Source organism: Aureobasidium pullulans, assembly GCF_000721785.1.
Source record: "Aureobasidium pullulans EXF-150 unplaced genomic scaffold scaffold_22, whole genome shotgun sequence".
NCBI lineage: Eukaryota > Fungi > Ascomycota > Dothideomycetes > Dothideales > Saccotheciaceae > Aureobasidium > Aureobasidium pullulans.
In genome coordinates, this window is record NW_021941042.1 from 1 (window position 1) to 22,920 (window position 22,920).

The 22,920-nt window shown below is 45.3% G+C and overlaps 4 protein-coding genes across 4 annotated transcripts; 1 reads left to right on the forward strand and 3 right to left on the reverse strand.

The window, feature by feature from the left end:
* Positions 1–6,539: 6,539 nt before the first annotated feature.
* Positions 6,540–7,448, forward strand: M438DRAFT_368246 (uncharacterized protein). Its single transcript, XM_029908028.1, has 2 exons — positions 6,540–6,947; positions 7,024–7,448. Exons 1-2 carry the CDS (start codon positions 6,554–6,556, stop codon positions 7,335–7,337), a joined length of 708 nt encoding a protein of 235 aa, XP_029756967.1. The 5' UTR covers positions 6,540–6,553; the 3' UTR covers positions 7,338–7,448.
* A 208-nt stretch (positions 7,449–7,656) lies between these two features.
* M438DRAFT_280922 (AMP deaminase) lies at positions 7,657–10,786 on the reverse strand (the record flags this gene model as incomplete). Its single annotated transcript, XM_029901197.1, has 2 exons — positions 7,657–8,281; positions 8,343–10,786. The coding sequence occupies 2 exons, from the start codon at positions 10,784–10,786 to the stop codon at positions 7,657–7,659; spliced, it is 3,069 nt and encodes a 1,022-aa protein (XP_029756968.1).
* A 1,710-nt stretch (positions 10,787–12,496) lies between these two features.
* On the reverse strand, positions 12,497–14,363 carry M438DRAFT_348455 (uncharacterized protein). The gene is made up of 8 exons (XM_029906149.1): positions 13,871–14,363; positions 13,621–13,814; positions 13,513–13,569; positions 13,443–13,462; positions 12,821–13,369; positions 12,728–12,770; positions 12,579–12,631; positions 12,497–12,524 (listed from the first exon to the last, which is right to left on the reverse strand). Exons 1-6 carry the CDS (start codon positions 13,995–13,997, stop codon positions 12,731–12,733), a joined length of 987 nt encoding a protein of 328 aa, XP_029756969.1. The 5' UTR covers positions 13,998–14,363; the 3' UTR covers positions 12,497–12,524; positions 12,579–12,631; positions 12,728–12,730.
* Positions 14,364–18,469: 4,106 nt separating this feature from the next.
* On the reverse strand, positions 18,470–20,999 carry M438DRAFT_325333 (uncharacterized protein; the record flags this gene model as incomplete). The annotated part of the gene is made up of 3 exons (XM_029903088.1): positions 18,470–18,967; positions 19,024–19,673; positions 19,914–20,999. 3 exons carry the CDS (start codon positions 20,997–20,999, stop codon positions 18,778–18,780), a joined length of 1,926 nt encoding a protein of 641 aa, XP_029756970.1. The 3' UTR covers positions 18,470–18,777.
* Positions 21,000–22,920: the final 1,921 nt, after the last annotated feature.

The following is a 22,920-nucleotide window of genomic DNA, read 5'->3' on the forward strand; positions in this document are numbered from 1 at the left end:
AACGTTAAATTCTTTAAACAAGAGAAGCTTACTCTAGAAGAGCTTAATTTTAAGAGTTAGCACTCTCCTAGCACTACAGTAGAGAGAAACCCTCGTAGTAGACCTAGGATTAAGAAAGAAGTTCTACTAGAGCAAACTATAGCATAGGGGAATCTAAAATTAGTAGGAGTTAACTAAACTCTATAATAAGACATAGATACTAGACAAGATAATCCTACCTAGAAACCATCATTAGTAGGAGCAGATGAACTGCCTAAATCTAATAGAACTATAAGAAGTTCTACCTAGAAGAAAGCTATAACTAAAGCCCCTACTAAAGTTCCTATTACAATAACCCTAGTTATAGCAACACTAGTTATAGGAACTAAGGATATATCTAGTCCCCTAGAAGCTATACTAGTAGAGAAGCCTAATGTCAATGTTATCATCACTAAACTACCTAGATTTGATAGGAGTTAGTACAAGTACATTGCTAATCCCTACATTAATAAACAAGTTCAAAATAGGAAAAGGTCTAGAGAAGAAAGCAATATGGACTATTTAGAAGATAAACAAATAGCAAAGCACTATAAGGCCTTGTTTTCCCTTCTAGCCTTATTAGTAATAGATAAGGATGTGTTATAAGATGAAGACTATTAGTTAATAACTAAATATCTTTTGTAACAATTCTAAGAATCCTATTTACTATAAGAGGATAAAGAGGTAGCATTTGTTATATAAGGAAGAATAGACATCCCTATTCCCCTTACCTATCTTAAAGCAATTATAGATAAGATATAGGGAGAAGGGTAGAGAGAAGCAATTTAAAATGAATTAAATGCACTTACTATAATTAGTACTTTTAAGATTACTACTCTACCTATAGGCTATAACATTGTTTCTAGTAAATGGGTCTTTATAACAAAGTTTAACACTAATGGCTCTCTAGATAAGCTTAAGGTAAGGCTAGTTATAAGAGGATTTTTACAGAAATTTGGAGTTAACTATAAGTATACCTTTGCGCCTACTCTAAGACATAATACTCTAAGAATCTTCTTTGTAATAGTTGCAATCTAGGATCTTGAATGCTACTCTATTAATGTTAATAATGCCTTTACTAAATCATTCTTAAAGGAAGACATTTATATGAAGGCACCTCCTAGAATGAATATACCTGCTAGTCAATGTCTTAGAATCTGTAGAAGTCTATATAGACTTAAATAGGCTGCAAGAGACTAGAATAAGAAGTGTATTCTTAAGTTGTAAAAGCTAGGCTTCATGCAATCGGATACTAACCCCTGCCTATTAACATATCCTAACAAGAACCTAATTCTCCTAGTTTATGTTAATAATATCCTTATTGCCTTAAAGTCAATTAAGAATATTAACTAGTTTAAAGCAGAATTTGGAAGAGTCTTTAAGATTAAGGACCTAGGAGAAGTTAAGAAGATCCTAGGAGTATAGGTTACTAGAGATAGAAAGAAAAGAATTGTCAAATTAGATTAAACATACTACATTAGAGATATCCTCTCTATGTACAGTATATAACAAGACAAGACAAGAAAAACAAGCACCCTAATAAATAGATATAATTCTATTAGGCTAGTAGAATAGGCTAATCTAAGAACCGATTAAAAGGGATATTAGACATTAATTAGGAAGCTTATATATCTTGCTATTTTAATAAGACCTAACATTTCTTTCGCTCTTAGGAGACTAAGCTAGTACCTAGGAGATCCGGCTAAATTCTATATATCTGCTACAAGGCATATCCTTAAGTACTTAAGATTAACATAAGATTAAGGACTTATATTTAAAGGAATGAACTGGCCTAGACTAGTAGAGTACTCTAATTCTGACTTTGCTTCTATAAGATCTAATAGGTTATTAATTCTTAGGAATGTGTTTATAGTTGTAGATAGTCCTATTAGTTAGATGAGCAAGAAGTAGAAATCTATAGCTACTTCTACAATGGATGCTAAATACATGGCTATGTGTGTAGTAGCAAAACAGTTATAATGGATTGCACTTACTCTAAGAGATATAGGCTCTACCTATCTTATAGGAGAAAGCGCATTCTAGCTAACACTTAAATAGAAAATGAAGTATATAATTACTTCCCCTATTCTTATTAGAGGAGACAATTAAGCTGCCCTTAGTTTAGTAAGAGATGCACAAATCTCTAATAGGTCAAAACACATTAATGTAGCCTACCATTACTAGAGGGATCTCCTTAAGAAGAATAGGCTTAAGGTTAAGTTNATAATTACTTCCCCTATTCTTATTAGAGGAGACAATTAAGCTGCCCTTAGTTTAGTAAGAGATGCACAAATCTCTAATAGGTCAAAACACATTAATGTAGCCTACCATTACTAGAGGGATCTCCTTAAGAAGAATAGGCTTAAGGTTAAGTTTGTAGGAACAACTAACATAGTTGCTAATAGCCTTATAAAGCTATTAAATAAGTCTCCATTTAAGAGGTTTATTAGTTTACTAGGCATGTAGTAATGTGTGCATAGTCCTAAGTAGGAGAGTTGAAAATAGTGTAGTCCTAGCACACTTAGAGGAGTTACAACTCTATTACAATACGGTAAGGTTCTATTGTAGATAGGTCTATAATAGGCTATAATAAGTAAGGGGATGACAAGGTTAGCTTAGCATCCTAACGCCTCGGCAGAGTAGGATGTTCTTAATAGATTGCGCCCGTAGATACTCTTCTTCTCTTTAATTAATTAATTACATAGCTATATACTATTAGCTCGCTTTCGTTAGTAAAGGTCGCGTCTCTACCTTCGGTTAATTCTATAGGCTCTAGGATTACTTCCTACCGCTAGCTAGAGTATTTTATGTACCCGTTGTACGTCTTATTTTAACTTTTACTATGTTTAACAATTAAATTATACATCTATATACACTAATGTAACGCCCTCTACCTTTAAAACAATTATAAATGCTATAGACTCTCGGGGCGTAAATGTGCTAACTAAGACTATATAGGCGCTACTAACTATAGTTAGAAGTAGTTAAAGCTATTACTAATACTATAGGAGTAATGCTAACCGCGGTAGTAGCTATAGTAGGGGGGGGAGCTACTAGAGCTACTAAATACTAACCGTAGTAGTAGCTATAGTAGGGGGAGGAGCCGCTAGAGCTACTAAATGCTAACTATAGTAGTAGCTATAGTAGAGGGAGGAGCTACTAGAGCTACTAAGTGCTAACCGCGGTAGTAGCTATAGTAGGGGGAGGAGCCGCTAGAGCTACTAAGTGCTAACCGTAGTAGTGTTATCGAGGAGAAGTAAAGGAAGAAGGTAAGAGGAAGCCTTTTATAGGTAGAGGGCGCTATAGTAATAATAGAGATATCTAAAAGTTCACCGATTTAGTATAATTTAACGTTCGATTTGGAGGGCTAGGGTAACCCTATCTAAGGGCAATTTAACTTAGTCGAAATTGAATTAGCTTCGTAGATTCGGTATAATTTAACCTTAATTCGAAGGGTCTTTTTAATTAAGTTAATCTAAGCTAAAGCGCTTAGATCTATAATAAAAACTAGACTATAAGATAGTTATATGTTTGCTCTGTTTAGTAGTTAATTAAGTAGCTATTCTATAGCTACAAACGAAGGAACGCCTACCCTAGGGGTATTATTAAAAAAATAGTAAACTTTAATCCCTTATAAGTTAATCCTTTGTAATTTAAAGGTCGAAAGTAACGTTAAGACTAGTACGAGTAGCGAGCTAGGAAAGTAGAGTCTCTATACGGTTAATACGACTATTAGCGTTAGTAAGCTCGGCCTTAGTAGTAGTAAGGTTACGCTCGAGAAGATTAACTCTTCTAGTAGCTTCCTTAGCCTCGGTAATAGAGCGAGCGGCCTACTTAGTAGCGCTAGTAGTAGTAGTAGATGCTATAGCTATCTATTTATAGCGTGCACCTATATAACTAGCCTTTACGTCGATCTCTATTATATACTTCTTATATCTATTAGATAGGTCCTTCTCGTAGCCCTAGAGGTCCTTTCTAAGCTCCTTATAGCGAGCGACGTCGTTATAGAACTTCTTAAGGAAGTTATTAGTAGTAGTAAGGTTACGCTCGAACTATTTATCCTTAAGCTTCTTACTATCGATAACGCCTCTAAGGTAGATAAGGTAAGTATCGAACTCGTTACGAAGGTCGTTTATAACCTTCTCGTAGGCCTCTATCTTCTAAGCGAACTCGGTTCTATCGAAGTTAAGCTAGGCTATAAGCTCTTTAGTGTCGTCGAGTAGGACGCTAAAGTTAGTACCTTCCTCGGCGGTAGGGCTAGCGGTTAGAGTAGTAGATAGTCTAGTAACGATAAGAGTAGTAGAAGTAGAGGTAGTAATATTAGGTAGGCCCTTAGATTTCTCGATCTAGTTATAGGTACCGTTATAGCGGCGGTAGAGGGCGTACATCTTCTAACCTATCTTTCTAGACTTCTTACTCTAAACTATGTACAGAATACCCTTATTCTTATAGGTAGTGTAGCTACTAGGGGCCTACTTACCTATCTCAGTCTTAGCTATTATATAGGGGTAGATATGCTAGAAGGTAGTCTTCTTAAACATAGTAAGATTAGCGGCGCTAGGGTTAGCGGCGAGGTTAGCGAGGAGCTTATTAAAGTTAGACTTCGAGATATACTAGTAGTTAGTAGTGTTACGATTACGCTATTTACTAATAGGCTAGTCTAGAAGGTTAAGGTTCTTAAGCTAGTCGTACATCTTCTTAGGAAGCTAGTCCTTAAGGCTAGGAGTACTATAAATAAATTAGTAAGCGAATCGCCTACGAATTATACCGAATCCGTACCTATAGTAACTATCTAAGATATTAGGATCTAAGGCCTAATAGACAAACGGACTAAGGCCGCTAGTCTAGAATAACTCCTCCTACTCGTCGATACGGCGCTCCTTAGAGTTACGGCTATCGCGAGAGCTAGTATAAGTAGCTACGCGCTTAGTATTAGTACGAGAAACTAGGGTCTTAGGCTCCTTATCTAAGTCCGTAGTAACGAAGGCGTAGAACTAGTATAGTCTACTAGGGAGGTATATAAGCTTAGGTTCCTCCTCTTTATCTTTAATATTAGTATTAGTTATATAAAGGTCGTTTTCGGCGGACTTAGTAGTAGACTTAGTAGCGGACTTAGTAGCGGACTCGTTAGTAGGCTAGTTAGTAGGCTAGTCGGTATCTATAATCTAGTTACTTTCGGTAGGGGTATAGGTAGTAGTAGATAAAGAGGAGGCAGTAGTAGAGTAGGTATAGCCGCTATTAGCTATAAAGTTGTTAAGGTTATTAAGGTTAAGGCCTTCGAGGTCGAGGGCGCGAGCGCGAGCGTAGGTCTAGTCGTTAGTAGCGTTATTACCTTCGATATAGAAAGGGGAGTTATTAGCTATTATAATACTACGATATTATTATAAGAGGTAAGTATAATAGTAAGAGAGGTAGCGAAGTAAATAGGTGTACGTAGAGAGGTATAAAAGTAGTATAGTGTAAAAGCGACAATAATAATACCGACCGATTTTTCGTATACGGTATAGGCTTAGCGCGTAGGCCGCCGAATTACTACGAATTAGCCTCCGAATTAGATAGATAATAGTATAGAGTGTAAAGCGAGGAAACGAGAGGGCTTAACAACAATGACGATAGATGCTATATATAGAGCTCGGCCGAGAGCTCGGAGCGTGCTAACTGAGGTAAAAATCGGTAAAATCGAGCATGTGTCCGTAAGCCTCGTTTAGTCGACCGTCATAAGCCGAGGCTGGATGATTCTCGGCTTTTGGCACGTCCTAGGACCAAGAGGTCTAAAGCCTCACCAAACAAGACACATCTTGGTTTCTTTCCTCCAAGGTGAGCACGAAGTTGTAGAAAAATCTCGGTGCAGAATCCGAGACAACGTGCAATCAGGTCAGCGCAGTTCTCGCTTCGTTAGGACTCTATCCTCGAGACGAGGCGACAATATACCTTGCCAACTCTCCCTCCACTCTATCCTCGACCAACACTCGTATTCTCTCGAGCGTGCTATGGACTGGACTTCCTTCAAATAGAAGGCAAAAATTGTCGGGACCGCGTTTGGAGGCAATATTCTTATCATGATGGCTGTCAAGGATTGCTGCGGTCACTTTGCGGCTTCGACAGCGGTACAGTTATAGGCATCATGCCAGTGTTATAGATCGCTTAAAAGAAGACGAGTTGGACAACGATGGTATTGTGTGCCCTAGGATGACACCTTCTGGCGACGTTCTTCATGACTGGTGGAACAGACCAGATGATCTGCATGCGACGAGGGCTTCTTCGTTTCTCCATACCCGACGTGTTTCAGGTTACACGATGCCCTATACACGTCTTTGCTAACAACAACCACCTGGTGTTTCATCAGAATATAGGGCTCTTTGACTCTATAGTCTTGGAAGACGACTATAATACTGCGTCTCTTTGCTCTTCACCTCTTGGCCTCGATTGTTCCAACCACTTCCAGTTCAATCCCACTTTCTTTTCAACTCCAAATCTCACGCTGGTCGTGTATTCAATTACATTCTCTTCGCAAGCAACACCTAAATTTTCGAAAATGGTCAACCGCAACTTCCTCCTCGGCGCCCTCGCGGCTGCCGCAACCACCGCCATTGCCCAAGACTCCGGATCAGAAAACATCCGCTTCGGCAATGCCTTCTCCCTCGGCGCCACAAACTCCTACATCATCGAAGCAGAAACCACTCTCTTTCCAGGCAAGACCCAAAGCGGCGACACCCCCCGCCTCGCCCTCTGGCCCGGTATGGGCACCGACCAGAACCAACTCATCCAAGCCATCGTGTTGGGCTCCAGCGATGCCCAAGGCGAACAATGTGGAGGCAAACCTCACGTCAGCGGTGAATGGTGTGCTTTCGCCAGCGCTCTGCAAGATGACGTGCAACTCCAAGGCGACACATTCCCTGTGAAGTCGAACCAAGGCGTCAAGATTCACTGTAAGTTTTCCGCGAGCTTCAATCCCTACCTCTATATCAAAAGTGCACCCACTAACCTCCTTTCCCACTCCCACAGACAAATACGACGAAACCTCTGGCAACACCACTCAAACCGTGTCTGTGGAAGGAAAAGTCGTCTCCACACTCAGCACGAAATCCGGCAAGGCTATCGGCTTTGGCACCGCAGAGGAAGCCCAGAATGAATTCAAGGGTGTGGTGTATGAGCATTCGTACGTCAACACTACTGTCGTGCTCGCTGCTGCAGACGCGCAGTTTGCTTCTACGGTGGGAAAGACTGGCGCCACGGGTAACTTGGTCACCAAGGATAACAAGACTTTCAAGGTTGACAAGATTGTTATTGCCGAGTATAGCTTCCCTGCTAGCGTGTAAGGCGGGGAAAGGAGGTGGAAGAACTGAGAAGTGGATATGTTGATCAAGGTTGGAGCGAGAGAGCAGAGTTGATCTTGTATCATGGTATCGTAGTGATATTGTATTTAGGTGGTTTAATTTAACTTTACTACATCTAGACTGCATGTGTTCATATCTCGTTGACCAATTCACCTTGTACCTTGTGGGTGGGAAGCGTCATTCCATGCAACCGTAACAATCCAATAACGCTCTTTCGTCAAGGTCATCTTTCAGCCAGACATGGCCGAACAAAATAAAAGGCATAACAACACATGAATGCAACCCCTGCTCTTCACCGAATTCAAGCAGTCTCCCCAACCTCATCCTCATCCTCCACAATCGCCGCTTCCTCATCGCTAGGTCGAGGTCTACCGAGCGCAATAGCAGGCAAACTCTGCGTCATATGGTCTGGCACATTATCTTCGCTTCCAACATCGATACCAGATCTACTGGTCACCATGCTACCCTTTCGACTTTTACTCACGATCCCGGGGAACAAGCGAGGTTCGGAAGCATCGAGCGAGGACATGGGCATGGGTGCCATGTCTGGTGGTATGGAAGTCGGTGCGGGACCACCGGCGGGGGAGCCGTGACCATGGCCGACCATGCTGGAAGTGCGGTTATGCTTGCCGCCATGACCAGGGAGACTAACCATGCTAGGCGACTGCGAGATACGTGCAGCTTGAGCGTTGGGGATATAATGATGGTGCGCAGCGGGCGCAGGCAATTGGAAGTTTCCACCACCCTGGTTCTTCGTCTGGAAATACTCGGAGTGATTGAGAGGGTTGGTAGCTGAAGGATTCGTCTGCATAGAAGCAGTAGGCGAGCCTGGGGCGGTGAGATTCGCATTGAATGGGTGATTCGGCTTCAGATTTGACATAGACAACTTGCGCGAGGGGTCGCTAGCTGCGGTATAGCGGTCAATCCTAGAGAGGGAAATCAGTAAACGTCGGCGAATGTCTGCCGGTTTTGGGAAGATTAGCATACATGGCAAGTTCTTGCAACCAAGTCTCGTGGCGGAATGCCTCGCGGATGTTTGGCACGTTGACCTTTGCCATGTCGTTGCCCGCCACTCCGGGGTAGTTGTAGTTTTGACCGAGCCAGCGTTGCTTGACCGAATGTTCGAATCCACTTTGGATGACCGAGTGTTTGGCGAGTTCGCACATATCGACTGCGCTGAGCTTATAGATCTGGGCGGCGACTGCGTATTCTTCGATGAGAGGTTCTTTTGTGAAGGCGAATTGCAGGGGATCGTCGGTGGACAGGGAGACGTTCAGACCACGACGGAAGTAGATAAGGAAAGGGTTACGCTCGTAAGCGAGGAACAAAGCGTTGTTGGACAGGGGAGACATGGCGACACCAATCTGCTCGAGGTAGAAGATGTACTGCAGCAAAGGCACCTTGCGCAGCAACAGACCATGCGAGATACTGTGACAACACAAGACAGCAGCAGCAAGATGATCAGTATCACCAGCTTCACCACAGTGAGGTCTCAGCAGGAATGTGTTGAAACCACGCTGCTTGCGCCAGACGTTGAGCGAAGAGATGTTGGCAAACAGGTAGTAGATCCAGTACGAGTAGGGCGGATTTTGTGCAGTGCTCCACTCGTTTGGCAGGGGGAACTTGCGGTAGATTCTACGCTCCGTCTTGCTCTCATCGTCGACGGAGTCAAAACCAATGACACGCTGCAAGAAGATGTGCAACTTGGGATGCGATGTAGGATCTTGCGTCACTTCGAAAAGTGGCTGGAAGACGTTCTGAATGACTTGCTCAAAGTTCTCCATGAGGTTGGAGTTCTTGTAGACATCATACAGACGAGGGATTTGAATCAACCATCGCACATTAGGCGAGTATAGCTTGTTGTCCACAACCCATGCTGCCAGCTTGTCCCATTCTTCAAGGTCGCGACCGTAGATGGAGATACGCCACTCTACCATCTGGTACTTGCTTGCCTCGAGATCGGCAATGACCTCTTTTGTGATTTCAGCCAAGTATCTACCATGAATGTAGTTGTCTGTTTTGAGGAAGATTGTACGCAGACGCGACTCTCCGACAGGGTTGTACTTGAGGTTGAATTTGTCGAAACGATGGAACGAGTCGGTGTGAGCGTGCATATCAAGTGTGTCGATAGAGAGGTCGTATGCAGTCAGGTTAATACTTTCAAAAACCTCCCTCAAAGTCAAATGCTTGCCGTCACGGTAAAGGACAACCTCGTTAGGGCTCTTCTTCATCTTGCTCTTGATGAAACGCAACAAGTGCTTTTGGTTCATACAGGCTGAGTGATGTACGTGAGTATCGACCTTTCGGACGTTGTAAAAGTCTCTGTGGGGCACAGCTTTTGTGTCTGCGATTTCCTGGTACTCATTGAGCAGAATGTACAGGTTGAACTTGCCCTCGAGATATTGCAGGCGGCGGAAAGCAAAACTCTTGCTGGGGCCGTCTGAGGATACCGACAAGATGGAATCGAGATCCATGTAGAACTCGCGAATGGTAGGAATATGTACGATGGGAGTGTCGAGTTCAGCGGCTTTGCTGTTCTCGTAGACTTGGTAGACACCGTTGGAGTCGAGGTGGAAAGCCATCTCGCCAGGACCGGGGAGAGGCATCAAGTCTTCAAGCTCGAAATCTTCACCAATGTTCTGGCCCATCTTACGAGGTCTTCTGCGAGGCGTCTTGAGGTCTTGACTTTCGGACATGCTCTGCTCGTACTCTTGCCATGAAGGGTCTGGGTGGGGAGGGTAAATGGTCCAGCCAGGCTCATCCTTGGGGTTGTCTGTAGCACCTTGTAGCGACAAGCGCATGTACTTGTGTCGCAAGTCCAGCACCTTCTGGATATTGCTGTAGATGGTTGTCAGCTCGGCTGTGACTTTGGAGTCGTCAACAGCAAAGCCTCCAGAACCGCTTCCTAGACCAACACCAGCTCCTGCACCATGTAAACCTTGTTGCTCCAAGAAGGGCTTTTGCTCGTGAGGTAGGTTGGGATGGTTCTGGTGAGCGCGAGCTTCACGATCGGCTTGGATGAAGGGCGAAGGGGCGTCTTGTGGTTGAGAGAAGGACTGGCGGGCCGTGTCGAAGTGGCCGAGGCCGGGAGTCTGGACTTCAGCGCTCGTAGGAGGCTTTGCAGCATTGGCAATGCCAATGGGCAGAGCAGACTTGTACGAGGCGTCGGGAGCCTGCAAGCTGACATTGCTCTTGCTAGACCTCAGCGGGTTAAGCGGAGAGGAGCCATTAGCATCGCCTCCGACGTGAGAGCTGAGAGTGCGTTGCTTTCCGAGGACGGGGCTCTCGAGCTTCTCGGCGCGTTGCCGTTGGTAGAACTGCTTTGCCTCGGAGTGGCTCATAGCCTTCTCGAGCGACGAGTTGTAGTGTGTGGTGCGACGCTGCTTGTCTCTGGGCAGCATGCCCTCGGGCTCTTCCTCGCGCTCCAGCATCATGCTGGCCGTCATGTCGCCTTTGTCCGAGAGGGTCCTGGAGGCTACCATGGAGAGAGTCGGGTCGTCATTGTCGTCTTCTGCCATGTCGCTTCCAAGCTCACTTCTAGAATCGACGCCGTACTCGCTGTCGTCGTCGGAAGCATCGTCGGGGCCAAAGGTGGGCGCGTATGTGGGTGGCATGTTCAATGCGTGTATCCGTTCGTGTAACGATTGAAGCTCGCCGGATCAGGAATCGACGCAGCTGTAGCTTCCAATCCTTGGAGCAATAATAGTGACGGTATATATATTAGGAAAGAGGCGATTTCTCGTTATAGGTGTGATAGGTGTGATAGGTGTCAGAACTCAGAACAGCACACAGCAGGAAACAAAGAGAAATGCTTGCAATAGACTTCACAGCAGGCTCTGCGTTGCCATTGATCGTGGACACTCCACTTCGCATCCCCATAATTTTTTCATGTGACGCCGTATCACGAGTCCAAGCTCCTTTGTCCATGGGGGAGAACCTGACCACAACCCATCCGAAAAATAACAATTACTCCGCTAAATTTGTGCCATCACTTTGAGAAACCCGTCGTTATTCAACTGGCCGTCCGATCAATTCTTTGATAACTGTTGAAGTATACTTTGTCCAGCTTGTCTTTGTTCCCAGCTTATTCCCTTGCATATCATTACCAACTCCACAAACACGCTGGACACCACTTGCAGATCATGCTCCATACTTGACTCGATCCACGGAGAAATCTGCCTGCTCCCCATCCTGGACTCTCAACACTTCTCCACATGAGCTGCCCTCTTTTGTTCTGCATTCTGGAGCCACCCGAGTTCCTTGTGGTTCCTGGCCACTTGTTCTCTAGGATTGCAGCTTGTGTTGCTGGACTGCCATGTCACTGAGCACCCGCTGCAGCAGCTTTGATGCTTGGGATCTTAGTTTGTCCAGCTGGTGATTTGATTACTAATCCGGTGTGGTCTAACGGCTAGGATTTCTCGCTTTCACTGTTTGCAATGCGAATAGAGCACCCGAGGAGGTCGGGGTTCGATTCCCCGCACCGGAATCTCTTCTTTTGCATCGCTGTCGCATGTTCTGGTATACCACAAGGGTGTGGGTTGGTCAAAAATGAATTTTGGTGAATTTTTGTGAATTTTTTGCCTCAGCCGGCCACAACCAACCCTCTCTCTTTGCTCCAAGCTCTACCTTTGGAAAACCATCTGCATTGTTACAGCTGCCACAATGACATTGTCAGCAAATAGAGGGTTCTCATTCATCCCTCCCCGTGTGCTAAACTCTGTCACTTCTAGCCACCCCCCACGGCCATGCCTGGTGTTGTTTGGTCTGTAGAAATGCACAATGTTCTTAAGATCGCTCTAGTCGTCCGCAGAGAGCCGCTTACCATCACGCTCTCAGTGGAAGGCTGCACTGATCTCAAAACCATTGTGCATTTCTACAGCATGCGCGTGACAAAGTTCGGCATACGGAGAGGTCGTGATCAACGACAAAGGATGAAAGTACTGGTTTGAAATTTCTGGTATCTCGAAAGCACAAAAGGCTGAACCTCTGACCTAACTCCGTTATCCCCTACCCTTAGTCTTCATCCCGTCCAAAGCACTTGAAGCCGAGTCTCGTCATTACAACTGCATGTAACCCTCTTTCCTGTTCTTCAAGGCTTCTAATCTCCAACTCGAGGACTGTCTGCGTATAGCACTGTGCTGTGGTCGGTTGTGGGCTTTCTCATCAAAACTGATATGATTTAGCGTTTGTTGCTGGAATGTTATGATTTCGCGAGTATGATACATATCGCCCGATATTGTTGATGTCTTCAGATGGCTTGGCCAACGTGTTGTTGCCTGCTTACCATCAGCTTTTGTGGGCTTTCGACAAAGATAGGGATAGAAGTACAGGGGGGGCAGAACATACAAGAAAAGGGATTTGGCAAGACTCACTTTTTAGCTTCGAACGGATTCGGCTCGAGGTTTTCCTTCAGCACTGTCTTTCCATCAATTATGCGAATTCTAGGGGTGCCCGGGGTGTGATACTGCTGAAGCACATCCGGCGCTGTGCCATTGACCCTTGGAGATCTCGTCGACGTCGCACGCTGACGCTCCAAATCCGCAGGATTGGGTCCGGAGCGAGCCATTCCACTGAATGGACATCTACTCATGCCATCGCCCAGATGTGTTGCTTCCTCGATAGGACGACCCAGTGATGTTTTGCCACTGTCGGAACTCTTGCTGCTTCCCGTTCTGCTCGTGAAGATGGAAGAACCATCATGATCGCCTAGGATTTTCTTGCCGTGGAGGTAACCTTCGCGTTCGTCTTCTGCGATTTCTCCGAGCAACGTGTCGGCTTCTTCTTCTTGTGCATATTCGGCGCCGTCTGTGTTGTGCCATTTCTCTACCAGGTCATTCTGTATCCAGATCACTTTGCCCAGAGCTTTTACGATTGCGATTTTGCGGTGGAGTTCTAGACGTGGGTGGGAGAGGATGGCTTCGAAGAGGGAGTCTTGGATGAAGCCTAGACAGGCGCCGAGGAAGACGTAGTCGACGTGGAGGGGGTTCTGACGGCCTTTGCCTATGTGCATTAAGCTGTTTATGAGTGTAAGCTGGTATTGTTCGTGTGGCGTGTAGAATCAAAGTGTCTGATGTGCAAGCAACTCACCCGACCTTGTCGAGGTATTCCTAAAGCAAGTCAGCACTAAAACAGAGTTTGAGTATGTTGAAGCACTCACCCAGTAGTCCATTCGTGTGCAGTCAGAGTTGAGCTTTGTCAGGTACCATCTCAAGAACTGTATCTTTATTAGGTTCATCGAATCCGGGCTTCAACAAGTAAGACCAACCATCTTTCTGTGCTCAATCTGAGCACTATCTTCCGTAGGCCAACTCTCGACCGGACCCTCATCTCTGCTGTCCCTTGTGGTAAAGACGCGGGCTGTGATGTCGTACTTGAGAAGCTTCTTGTATACAATGTTGACAATAGCAGGAATGACTGCTTTGATGTACTTTTGCCCAGATATCAAGGCTTGTACGTCATCTGAGATGTATTCAAGTTAGAGAAGCCAAGGTAGTGTTATCCTCGGTGTGACTAACCAGTGCCAAACTCCAGGAACGAATGCAACCATTGGATCCTAGCAGGTAGTGATGTGAAGATGTCGCGACGGCTAACACGCTCCATGGTTCTTGGCGGGTCTGCATACATGGTTGCGGCAGTGTCCATGTAGTATGATTAGAGTATGTCTAGTATATCCGCCAGGGATGGTTATGTATAAGACGATCGATCTGAACGGTTTGCGGTTTGGATAGCGTGGTAGATGCAACGAAGCAACGTAGAACCAAGGTCACGGAACAAGACAAGCTTAAGAAAGGAATAGGAGAAAAGGCGCAGGCAACTATGGATGAAAAAGAATTGATTGGGCTATTGGCTCTGACCGTGGACATATCCGGAGCAAGAAATTAGCCCATCCACTGACCAAGTCACCAAGCCGGACCGTCGCATGACCGCATGTTGCAAAGATTCCCGACAAGGCGGGTTAATAGGCAAGAGATACCCATCTCGTCTTAATTAGCGCAGCCCTGATTGGCACATGGCACTTGATGATGCAGGTTGAAGGAGTGTTGGAAACTTCTTCGGCCTTGGTGGTCGAAATGTCCCTCGCACGGACACCCAATCTTGGAGGGGCTCGCGGGCCAGGGTCCAAGCACCTCACCTGATATCCTATCTGTTCCATGTGTCTGCTGTTTCCAAGCACGCCACTGCCGACTCGCGACATGTATTCGTCCATGAGCAGCAGCTTAAGAAGGATTGAACGTCTACGTATCCCTTCTTTCGTCGAAAAATTCTGAGCACTGGAGCTAGGGACGGGCCGGATACGAGGCCCTACGCTAGGTTCGCTTAGCTAGGCGGATTCGACGATTCTTGCAGGGAAATCAGCTAATTCGCCCGCTTCGGCGAACTGTAGCTAGGGAGCAACATTCTAAGCGACTAGTGCATAGTATAGACTTATAATAGCGAGTAAGAGGTGTTACGGTGTGTAGCACGGTAGGTAGCATAAAACTAAGGTTATAGAACGAGGTAAGGCAGTTAGAACTATTATTATTCGCAGTTAGTTAGTTACTATGCCTCGTTAAGTCTATCTCTCTAAGCTTCGCGACGAAGGCTACTATTCGTAGTAGCTAGTTGCTAGCTATTCGCACTCGCAATTAGAAGAGCAGGATTACTTACCTATTATCCTTCCTCCTATAAATAACCGATACTAGACCTATGCCGAGCTGCTTAAGGATAGCGACACCGCCTCTAACGTAGAAGATTAGGATACTCTTAAGATCTACGCCTCTAGAAGTTAACCCTTAGACGATGAAGATAATAAACTAAACTATATACTAGGCGCTAACGACGAGGTAACTATTAAAGCTCTGCTAGCTTAGCTAACCCTTAAAGAAATTAAGGCTCTTAGGTTAATTAAAGGGGCTCCTAATCCTGCTGTTTATAAGCTATGTTAGTTAGCTCCTCGTTATAATAGGGAATTAATGAATATTCCGAGAGAATTTACCTACTTTGCAATAGTAACCGACCTATTCTAGCTACTTAGATTCTTTATGCTATTCTTTATAGAGTAAGTATTTAATATGCTCGCGGCAGCTACTAATGCCTACGCTAGAGTTACCCTTCCTCGAGATAGATAATTACGCGTAGAACACCGTCTTAAGTAGGGTAAGGCTCCGGAAAAGGGTCGAGAGCGTCCGTAGAGGGACACTAGCGGTATAGAACTAATGATTTAGCTAGGTTAAGTCATCTATATAGGTGTGTTTAGTTAGTCTTCTACGCGCGACTATTAGTCTTATAATTAGCACTTGCCTTAGCATAAGGCTATAAGATACCTAAGCTTAACGCGCTTTAAGCAGTTAAAGCGGTTTTTCTATATGTCGATGCCCTCGAGCGTACTAGTTTATAGTTTATTCTCGAAGTTAGAGCCTCTCGCCTCGCTACTTAGTTAGAGATAGAAGCATTACTATACGCTAAGCACGGAAGTAGCTATCGATAAGATAATAGTTCGCTTTACTAGCAAAACGACATATAACGTTAAGGCGCGCTATAAGCTAATAAAGGAAGGTTATTAGATACTTGCTCTCGTAGAGCGCGGCTATACGTACGGCTTCCTCTAGAGCTTAAGGACTACTTAGTTCTATAGATTATTGAGTTAGCGAGAGCTTTATAATAGCGGCGTACATTAACACGAGAGAATTAATAGAATTAACGACGGTAACGATAAATTTAAGGGTCTAAGTCTAACCTATCGAGTAGTTCTATAGCTCTGTCTCTAATTACTACCCCCTCTCGATAGGTTCGTCCTTTTCTACGACAACTATTTTACTTAGATCGACCTATTTAACTGCCTTCGTCGCTTTAGCATAGCTACTACTAGCACCGCTAAAACTACGTCTAAAAATTACCTAAAGGCTTAGAAGTAGGTTAGTAAGAAGACTCGTATGCCTTATAACTTAGTGTTTACCGAAGCTATTAAGGGGGTCTATTCGATTATATAGTAAGACCGTATTATCGTTAGGTTTATAACTACTGCTTTTAACCCTCTTAACATAGTTAATGTTATACGCCGCCGGCTAACCCTCTACAATGCCGACAAATGGCTTAAAGAAATAGTTAAATAGGTCTAGGGTAACGAGGCACGTAAGTCTATAACCTATCCGGCCTTCTTAGTAGCATATAACTAGTTTATAGGAGGTGTTAATATCGCTAACTAGCTTAGAAGTTACTTTAATTGTTAGCTCGTAACGGGTCGTAACTAGATGCCCTTGTTTTTTTAGCTATTAGAAGTCTCGATTATTAATTCTTACTTGCTCTGTCGTTAGTAGCATAAGGAACGAGGCTACTTAACTACTCCGATCTTAACTTATAAGGGCTTTAGAATTCGACTAGCTTAGGGTCTAATCTATAGAGGAATTAAGAGGTTACCGGCCGAGCAGCGACGCTATTTAAAAGACGACATAATTATAGTTCTAGCTAACACTTAGCTTGCTTATGTAGCTATAAGAGGCAGTATATTACTAGCTCGTAAGGGTAGCTACATTACTAAACGACATGTCGACCGGCCTTATAAACGACTTACTCGGCTATAGAGGCATCGACTAGTAACTATTAAATATAAGAGACATTGCTAGCACTATAGATAGCTATTATAAAGGAGACTCGGTTCGCGGCGTGCGAAGAGAACACTAGTACGGTGCTCTAAGTATTAGATACACCTTTATATCGAGCATTTTAATGAATACTATGAATAGGGTTAATAAATATACAGATGGTCAAAATGTTCATTATTTTTCCCTCTCGACCCGTAGAATCAGCTGTTTTTGGTGCGAATTGGCCTGCAGGGAGGGTGGGGTCGAAAGTGGAGCGATCTGACTGTATCCGAGCGCCCTACGCCACCAAAGCTCAAAACGCACGAAGGGATGAAGACTCCGCGTCCGACCGATACGATAATGATGCAACAACGATCGGTAGATGCACTGAAGCATGAGCTAGAAACCAAGAGATGCAGGAGAGCGATGGAGACCTGGCTAGAACCCAATTGACAGGTCCTTGGTGCTGTGTGGAAACGCGTTCGGTTTGCCGCCTGTCGCTCCAGAGTCAAGACTCACTCTGGTGCTGGCGACGTCCAGAATTTGACAACCGATCTTCCGCCGGGCGGTGAAACTACTGCACCGAGCTCTCTAGCTCCCATGCTTCATCCGCTGGCGTCTTGACAGGTGGGCCCTGCCCTTGCATGCAAGTCAAACAATGAAACATGGATCTGGCGCAAGCAAGCACATGGCTAGTGAAGGCGCACCTGGGCATCTGCATGTCACTTCAGAAAAGAACAGTGCCAGCCGCAGGGGTGGCCGCTATTGTTTTTGAATACGAATGATGCCATGAGCGAAGGAAGAAAGTCAGGGGCAAGCCGAGTCTGAAAACGTCAAGCCGCAGAAAGGTCAAAATCGCGTGGCAGAAATCGCACTTGAATCGTGAATTGTGCTTGCTGACTCGTGAAGATTGAAGCCCGTATCTCGCGACTCTGCAAGATTACGACCTGCTTGAAGACCTGCGTGCGTGGGATCTTATAAGCTCGAAACTTTCAACAATGCAGATCATAGTTCTTGATCGTACCTTCTGCCATGTTGTCCTCACTAAAGAAGCCAAGACGCGTTGCAGTGCCGTCGATACCGATGACTGCCTGTGATGCAGGATGCGGAACCCTCAGGTCGATTTCAAGTCCTATTTATCTGCTGCGAAGGGTGAAGTATGTTTCGTAAGCGACAAAGTCTATGTAAACTGCATCCGAGGTAAGATAAGCTCGAGAAACAAGCAGGGTAGACAATATATTCTCGTGGTTGCGTGATCAGGCATGTATAACATGATAACTTCATATACTGTACGTCATCATAGCTACCCGAGCTATCACTGTCGTGTTCTCGTAGAGAGCCATGAGGTCTTGGGGAAGTTTTCTGGAACGAGACTGCGGCGTGGTTGCGGGAAGGCGGAAGCTGCCTCCCGCCGAAAGAGAGTTTGATGTTTCCTGTAAAGTAGATCATCAATATTAGACGAGCCTCGGCAGACGAAGTATCGGAATGTTGTCAGGGTCATAGTCTCATAGAAGATTTACTCCGAGTAGAGATCAAAGAAAGCAACGAAGCGTTTGGGAGTTAAATATGATTTGTGATACCGGTATGTACTTGTTTCTTAAATCCTTGGGGAAAGCTCAGGTGATCGAGCTTACCTACCTGATGCTGATTCGTGTCAATTTAAAGTCATGTGTCCCAGTAGCATGGTCTTAGTATCGTGTCGTCCATGTCGAGTGTTGCTGTTGTTGTTGTTGGGTTTTATTCTGGTCGGTTTTCATGATTTTGTCATGATTTTTGTGAGTTTCTGTCATAGCTTCTGTGTCAAAATGTTGAGTATTTCGTTTCGTCGTCTCGTTGCTTGCAAGCTCTGATGCTTGCAGCCATTAGGAGGTTTCGCGGTCTTCAAGCCACTCTGCTGCATATCGCTGTAGCTGCTGCATTTGGTGTCCCTTCTTGTCCGAGAGAACCTGGTTGATGTCGAAGTTCTTCTTCTTCTGAATGTCCATGAGCATCTCATCGATAGAATTCTTGACGACTATCTTGGTAAACGTCGTTTCTTTCTCCTGGCCAATACTGCGGTTCAATGGTCAGCATGATAAACACCGTCACACGCAGAGCTCAATCCTTACCGATACAGTCTACCAAATGCTTGGTCTTCAGCTCCAGAATGCCACCATGGTTCACACAGTATGGCTTTGGAAGCGCAAGTAAGATTGAGACCAGTGCCGCCTGTGGTCAATGTCGCAATCAAGATCTTGACAGTCGGATCCGACTTGAAGTTTTCAATGTTCTCATCGCGCGCCTTCTGATCCAAACCTCCATGAAGCGTGGTATGCTCCCAACCTTCAGAGTGAAAGATCTTGCTCAAGATCTCCAGCATGCCTCTCCAGACCGTAAAGACGATGACTTTGGCCGTAGGGTCCCCCGTTTTGCGATCCCAAAAGTTGAGGATCTGAGATTTGACAGCAAGAGTCTTGGCAGAGGGAAAGACTTCCCCGTCCTCATTTTGCCATTTGGGAAAGCTAACATCGGCCATTTCGGTGGGTGTGCTGCGTTGGATGACTTTTTCACATCCTCGGCTCTTGCATACTGGTGTTGCAGATTGTTGTTCATGCATCATGTCCTCGAGATGTGTCTTGCAGTAGACGTGATTGCATGGCAATGCTCTGCGAGCTTGACCATCATGACGTCCGCATGCAGCACATTGAGTTCGCTGTTTGTGGATGTGCAAATTCGTAGTCTTCGAGAAGGCAGCTAGGAAAGAGCTGTACTCAACATCCTTCCCATGACATCCTCCAGTTTTGACCTTCTTACCTTTGCCTTTGCGTTGCTGTTGATCGCCGAGTTCGTGAACCTCATCCAGATCCAACGACTTGGAAAACAAGCTTTCTGTCAAATTTTGAGTATTGGCATCCTTTGGAACCTGCTGAGAAGAATGTACTGCCTGGAGCTGCTCGCGCAGGCGACGGATCAAATTGTTGCCCTTGTGGCCTCTTTGTTCTTGTTCCTTGAGGCAAACATCCAATTCTTCAAAGTCCGTAGGCTCCAGAAAGTCACAGACCTCCGTGGGTAAGATCAACGGATGAGAAGAGAGCTGCCTCTTCATCGTAAGAATGGCGAGAAAGTTCATGCTGCCACTCACTTCTATTCCGTCCTTATCCAATGATCTGGTGATAAACTTGAAGCGGCGGTCAATAATTCTGTTGATCACCTTTTCAAAAGGAAGAAATTCCGTTTCGAAGACACCATGATGCATAGGAGGCAGAGTGACAAGACGAGCGCCAAACAGCTCATCGGAGTGTGTAAATCGATGAATACAGTGCAACAGAGTATCAGGAAGTGGAGTTGGCCGCTTGTCGTGTTTTCGCAGCCCGTAAAGCCTCTTCCAGGCTTCCAGTGTCATTTTTTGATATACCAGGGGGTGGCGGATAAAGTAAGCATATGAGTAGACGTCAAAACTCCCATTGAGCATGGGAGATCCGGATAGAATCCATCGATGGTTTGCCTGAAGGTTGAACGCGGCCTGAGATGTATGGGATGCAGCATTTCGGATGGTGTGTCCTTCGTCCAGTATGATAGAGTGAAATCTGACCTTTTGAAGTAATCCTAGCTTCTTGGTGAAGTTCTCCTCAAGGTGTGCGGCCTTGTCTTCCTCAGGCATGTCCTTGGGATAAACTACCTTCGGCAGGCTCTTTTGCACATCCCAGTATGTGGTAAGCACGATGTCGGCATCGTAAAGATCTTTGGGCCTTGTCGTCGAGGAGTCGCGGTCTCTGAACACTTTTATCAATCCGATGCCCCATTCTGATCTCTTGGATACCTCTTCGCAATGCAGTGAGATTTCGTTGAACCATTGTGTAAGAAGGGAATTTGGTACGACAATCAATGTGGTTTGGGGCATATTCTCATCGTTGCCGTCCGGGTCGGGTGTCCAGCCTGGTTGCTTGCAAGGCTTACCGTTCACAATACAGGCCAGAGCGACAACCGTCTTCCCGAGGCCCATCGAATCGCCGAGGATACCACTCTTGGGAAGCTCGTCGCCAGTCTCACGTTTTCTCATGAAGCCGGCAGATATGACCTGGTGGTTTTGGAGTGAAGTTTTCATTCCCTTCAAGCTCCAAGCACCGCTCTGGGGCTTGAGCGATCGACCCGTAAAGGCACGGCATGCCTCGTTGAACCACGACGCGTCTTTTCTGGCTTTGGGCTTTTTAGGCTCGGGTACGTGTCCCATTAGGTCTTTGAGAGCCTTGTCTCTGTTGTTGTCTGTGCTGAATGAGGGTTGCTGAGCCTTGCTTTGTGCAGCAGCGATATCTTCCACCATACTTCGGTGAGAGAAATCAGTTGAGCGGTGCTTGGCCTGTGTCGTGTTGGGTTTTGAGAGCAAAGGCTTTGTACGGGCTGACTTCTCGCCAACGGTTGGGAAGTCACCGATTTGACCATTAGTCTGGTTTGCATCTCTCTTCGACCGCTTGTTGGGGCGAGTGTCTGACTGTGGCTCCAGATGTTGTTCTTCGGGTAGTTGACTGTATTTTCTCTTCTCGTTGTTGGTAGTGGGTTCCGGATTGACATCATCTAATGTATCGACCGCGTCCGTTGTATAATTGCTTTGGACCTCGTTGTGTTCGATGTCAACGGTCGGTAAAATGTCTTGCGGGTCCAATGTGTCAAAGTGATGAGGTGAAGGCTCTTCAGTGGTAGAAGGAGCTGCAAGGTACTCATGGTGGGTCTCTTTTTCAGCAGTGTGCTCTTCGGAGGTCTGATCATCCATGCCCGTATGGTTTTCAGACTCTTGCGCCGCGACTTCAGATACTTCAGATACTTCAGTCATGCTTGGGACTTGTGTGAGATTGGTCATCCGGTGTGAAAGTGATGTGAGGCAGTGATCCTGGCTTTGTGCGGCGAAATCGATGTCACCGACAAAGAGTGTCAAGAGTGAGATGGGAATTGGCGACGAAGTTGTGCTTGCGACCGAAGATGTCAGAATTGTGATATCTGCGAGTAGTGAAGGTCGATGACCAACAAGCTGTTGTTGTTAGGAACTTCTCTGAGTCCAAAAGGTCCAGACAGCCAAGCCAAAGGACACTAAGATCAAGTGTCGTGCGGCGAACGGCGCGGAAGAAGGTGAGAGAACCGGAGGTAGGCGAAGATTGTTGTTATAGACTTAGCTTGTTGTTATTGTGATAGACTAAGGCTGTTGTTGTTATAGTGGTCAAAGGTTGTTGTTGTTATAGTAGACGAAGGTTGTTGTTGTTATGAGAGAAGAAGGTTGTTGTTGTAGACGAAAGGTGTTAAATAGGCGAAAGGCGGAGAAGTAGGCGAACGAGATGAGTAGATAGTGAGAGCGTAGGCAAATAGTGAGAGTGTGAGTAGATAGTGAAAGTTTAGTGAGAGTAGAATTGAGAGTAATATTGAGAGTAATATTGAGTGTGAGATTGAGTGTGAGTGATTGATTGATAGTCGGTGCGGGAAAACATTGAACCTGATGGCGACAGTGAGTGATTGAGTGAGCCAAAGTTGTTCGCGGCACCAAACTCAAGCCGTAAGAGTTCTAAGTTAGACCAAGATCAAGTGTCGTGCGGCGAACGGCGCGGAAGAAGGTGAGAGAACCGGAGGTAGGCGAAGATTGTTGTTGTTGTAGACTAAGCTTGTTGTTATTGTGATAGACTGGGATCGATGACCTCGTTGCTTGCTCTTAGTGCATCATGATGCCCTGCTCGGAAATTTACCAGCCCCGGCCCATCAGAATCTCACGTGTCTGCTTCCATTCTCAACAGTTGAAGTGTGCGGTGTAGATTTTCACTATCACTTTATTCGTTCCGAGCTTTTCTCATATAGAAAGAAAGATTTGTGGGTAAACAAGTCTTAGAAAAACTGGTAGACGGTTGTGAACATCCGTTATTTTGGCTTACATATCAGGGAGACAGTCTGATAAACCAAAGCACTGATGTTGGCACATCTTTTCTGCCTCTAACTCCTGACCGAAAGGCAAGCTTTATTCAAGCCATGGTCACTTGACCAGCGCGTTG

What these genes read in the sequence shown, in the direction of transcription:
- M438DRAFT_368246 (XM_029908028.1), top strand. Translation starts at nt 6,554, where the DNA reads ATGGTCAACCGCAACTTCCTCCTCGGCGCCCTCGCGGCTGCCGCAACC. An exon ending in CCAAGGCGTCAAGATTCACT is followed by an intron (nt 6,948 to 7,023) that starts GTAAGTTTTCCG and finishes CCACTCCCACAG; the next exon opens with ACAAATACGACGAAACCTCT.
- M438DRAFT_348455 (XM_029906149.1), bottom strand. Translation starts at nt 13,997, where the DNA reads ATGGACACTGCCGCAACCATGTATGCAGACCCGCCAAGAACCATGGAG. An exon ending in GTTCCTGGAGTTTGGCACTG is followed by an intron (nt 13,815 to 13,870) that starts GTTAGTCACACC and finishes AATACATCTCAG; the next exon opens with ATGACGTACAAGCCTTGATA. An exon ending in AGATTGAGCACAGAAAGATG is followed by an intron (nt 13,570 to 13,620) that starts GTTGGTCTTACT and finishes ATAAAGATACAG; the next exon opens with TTCTTGAGATGGTACCTGAC.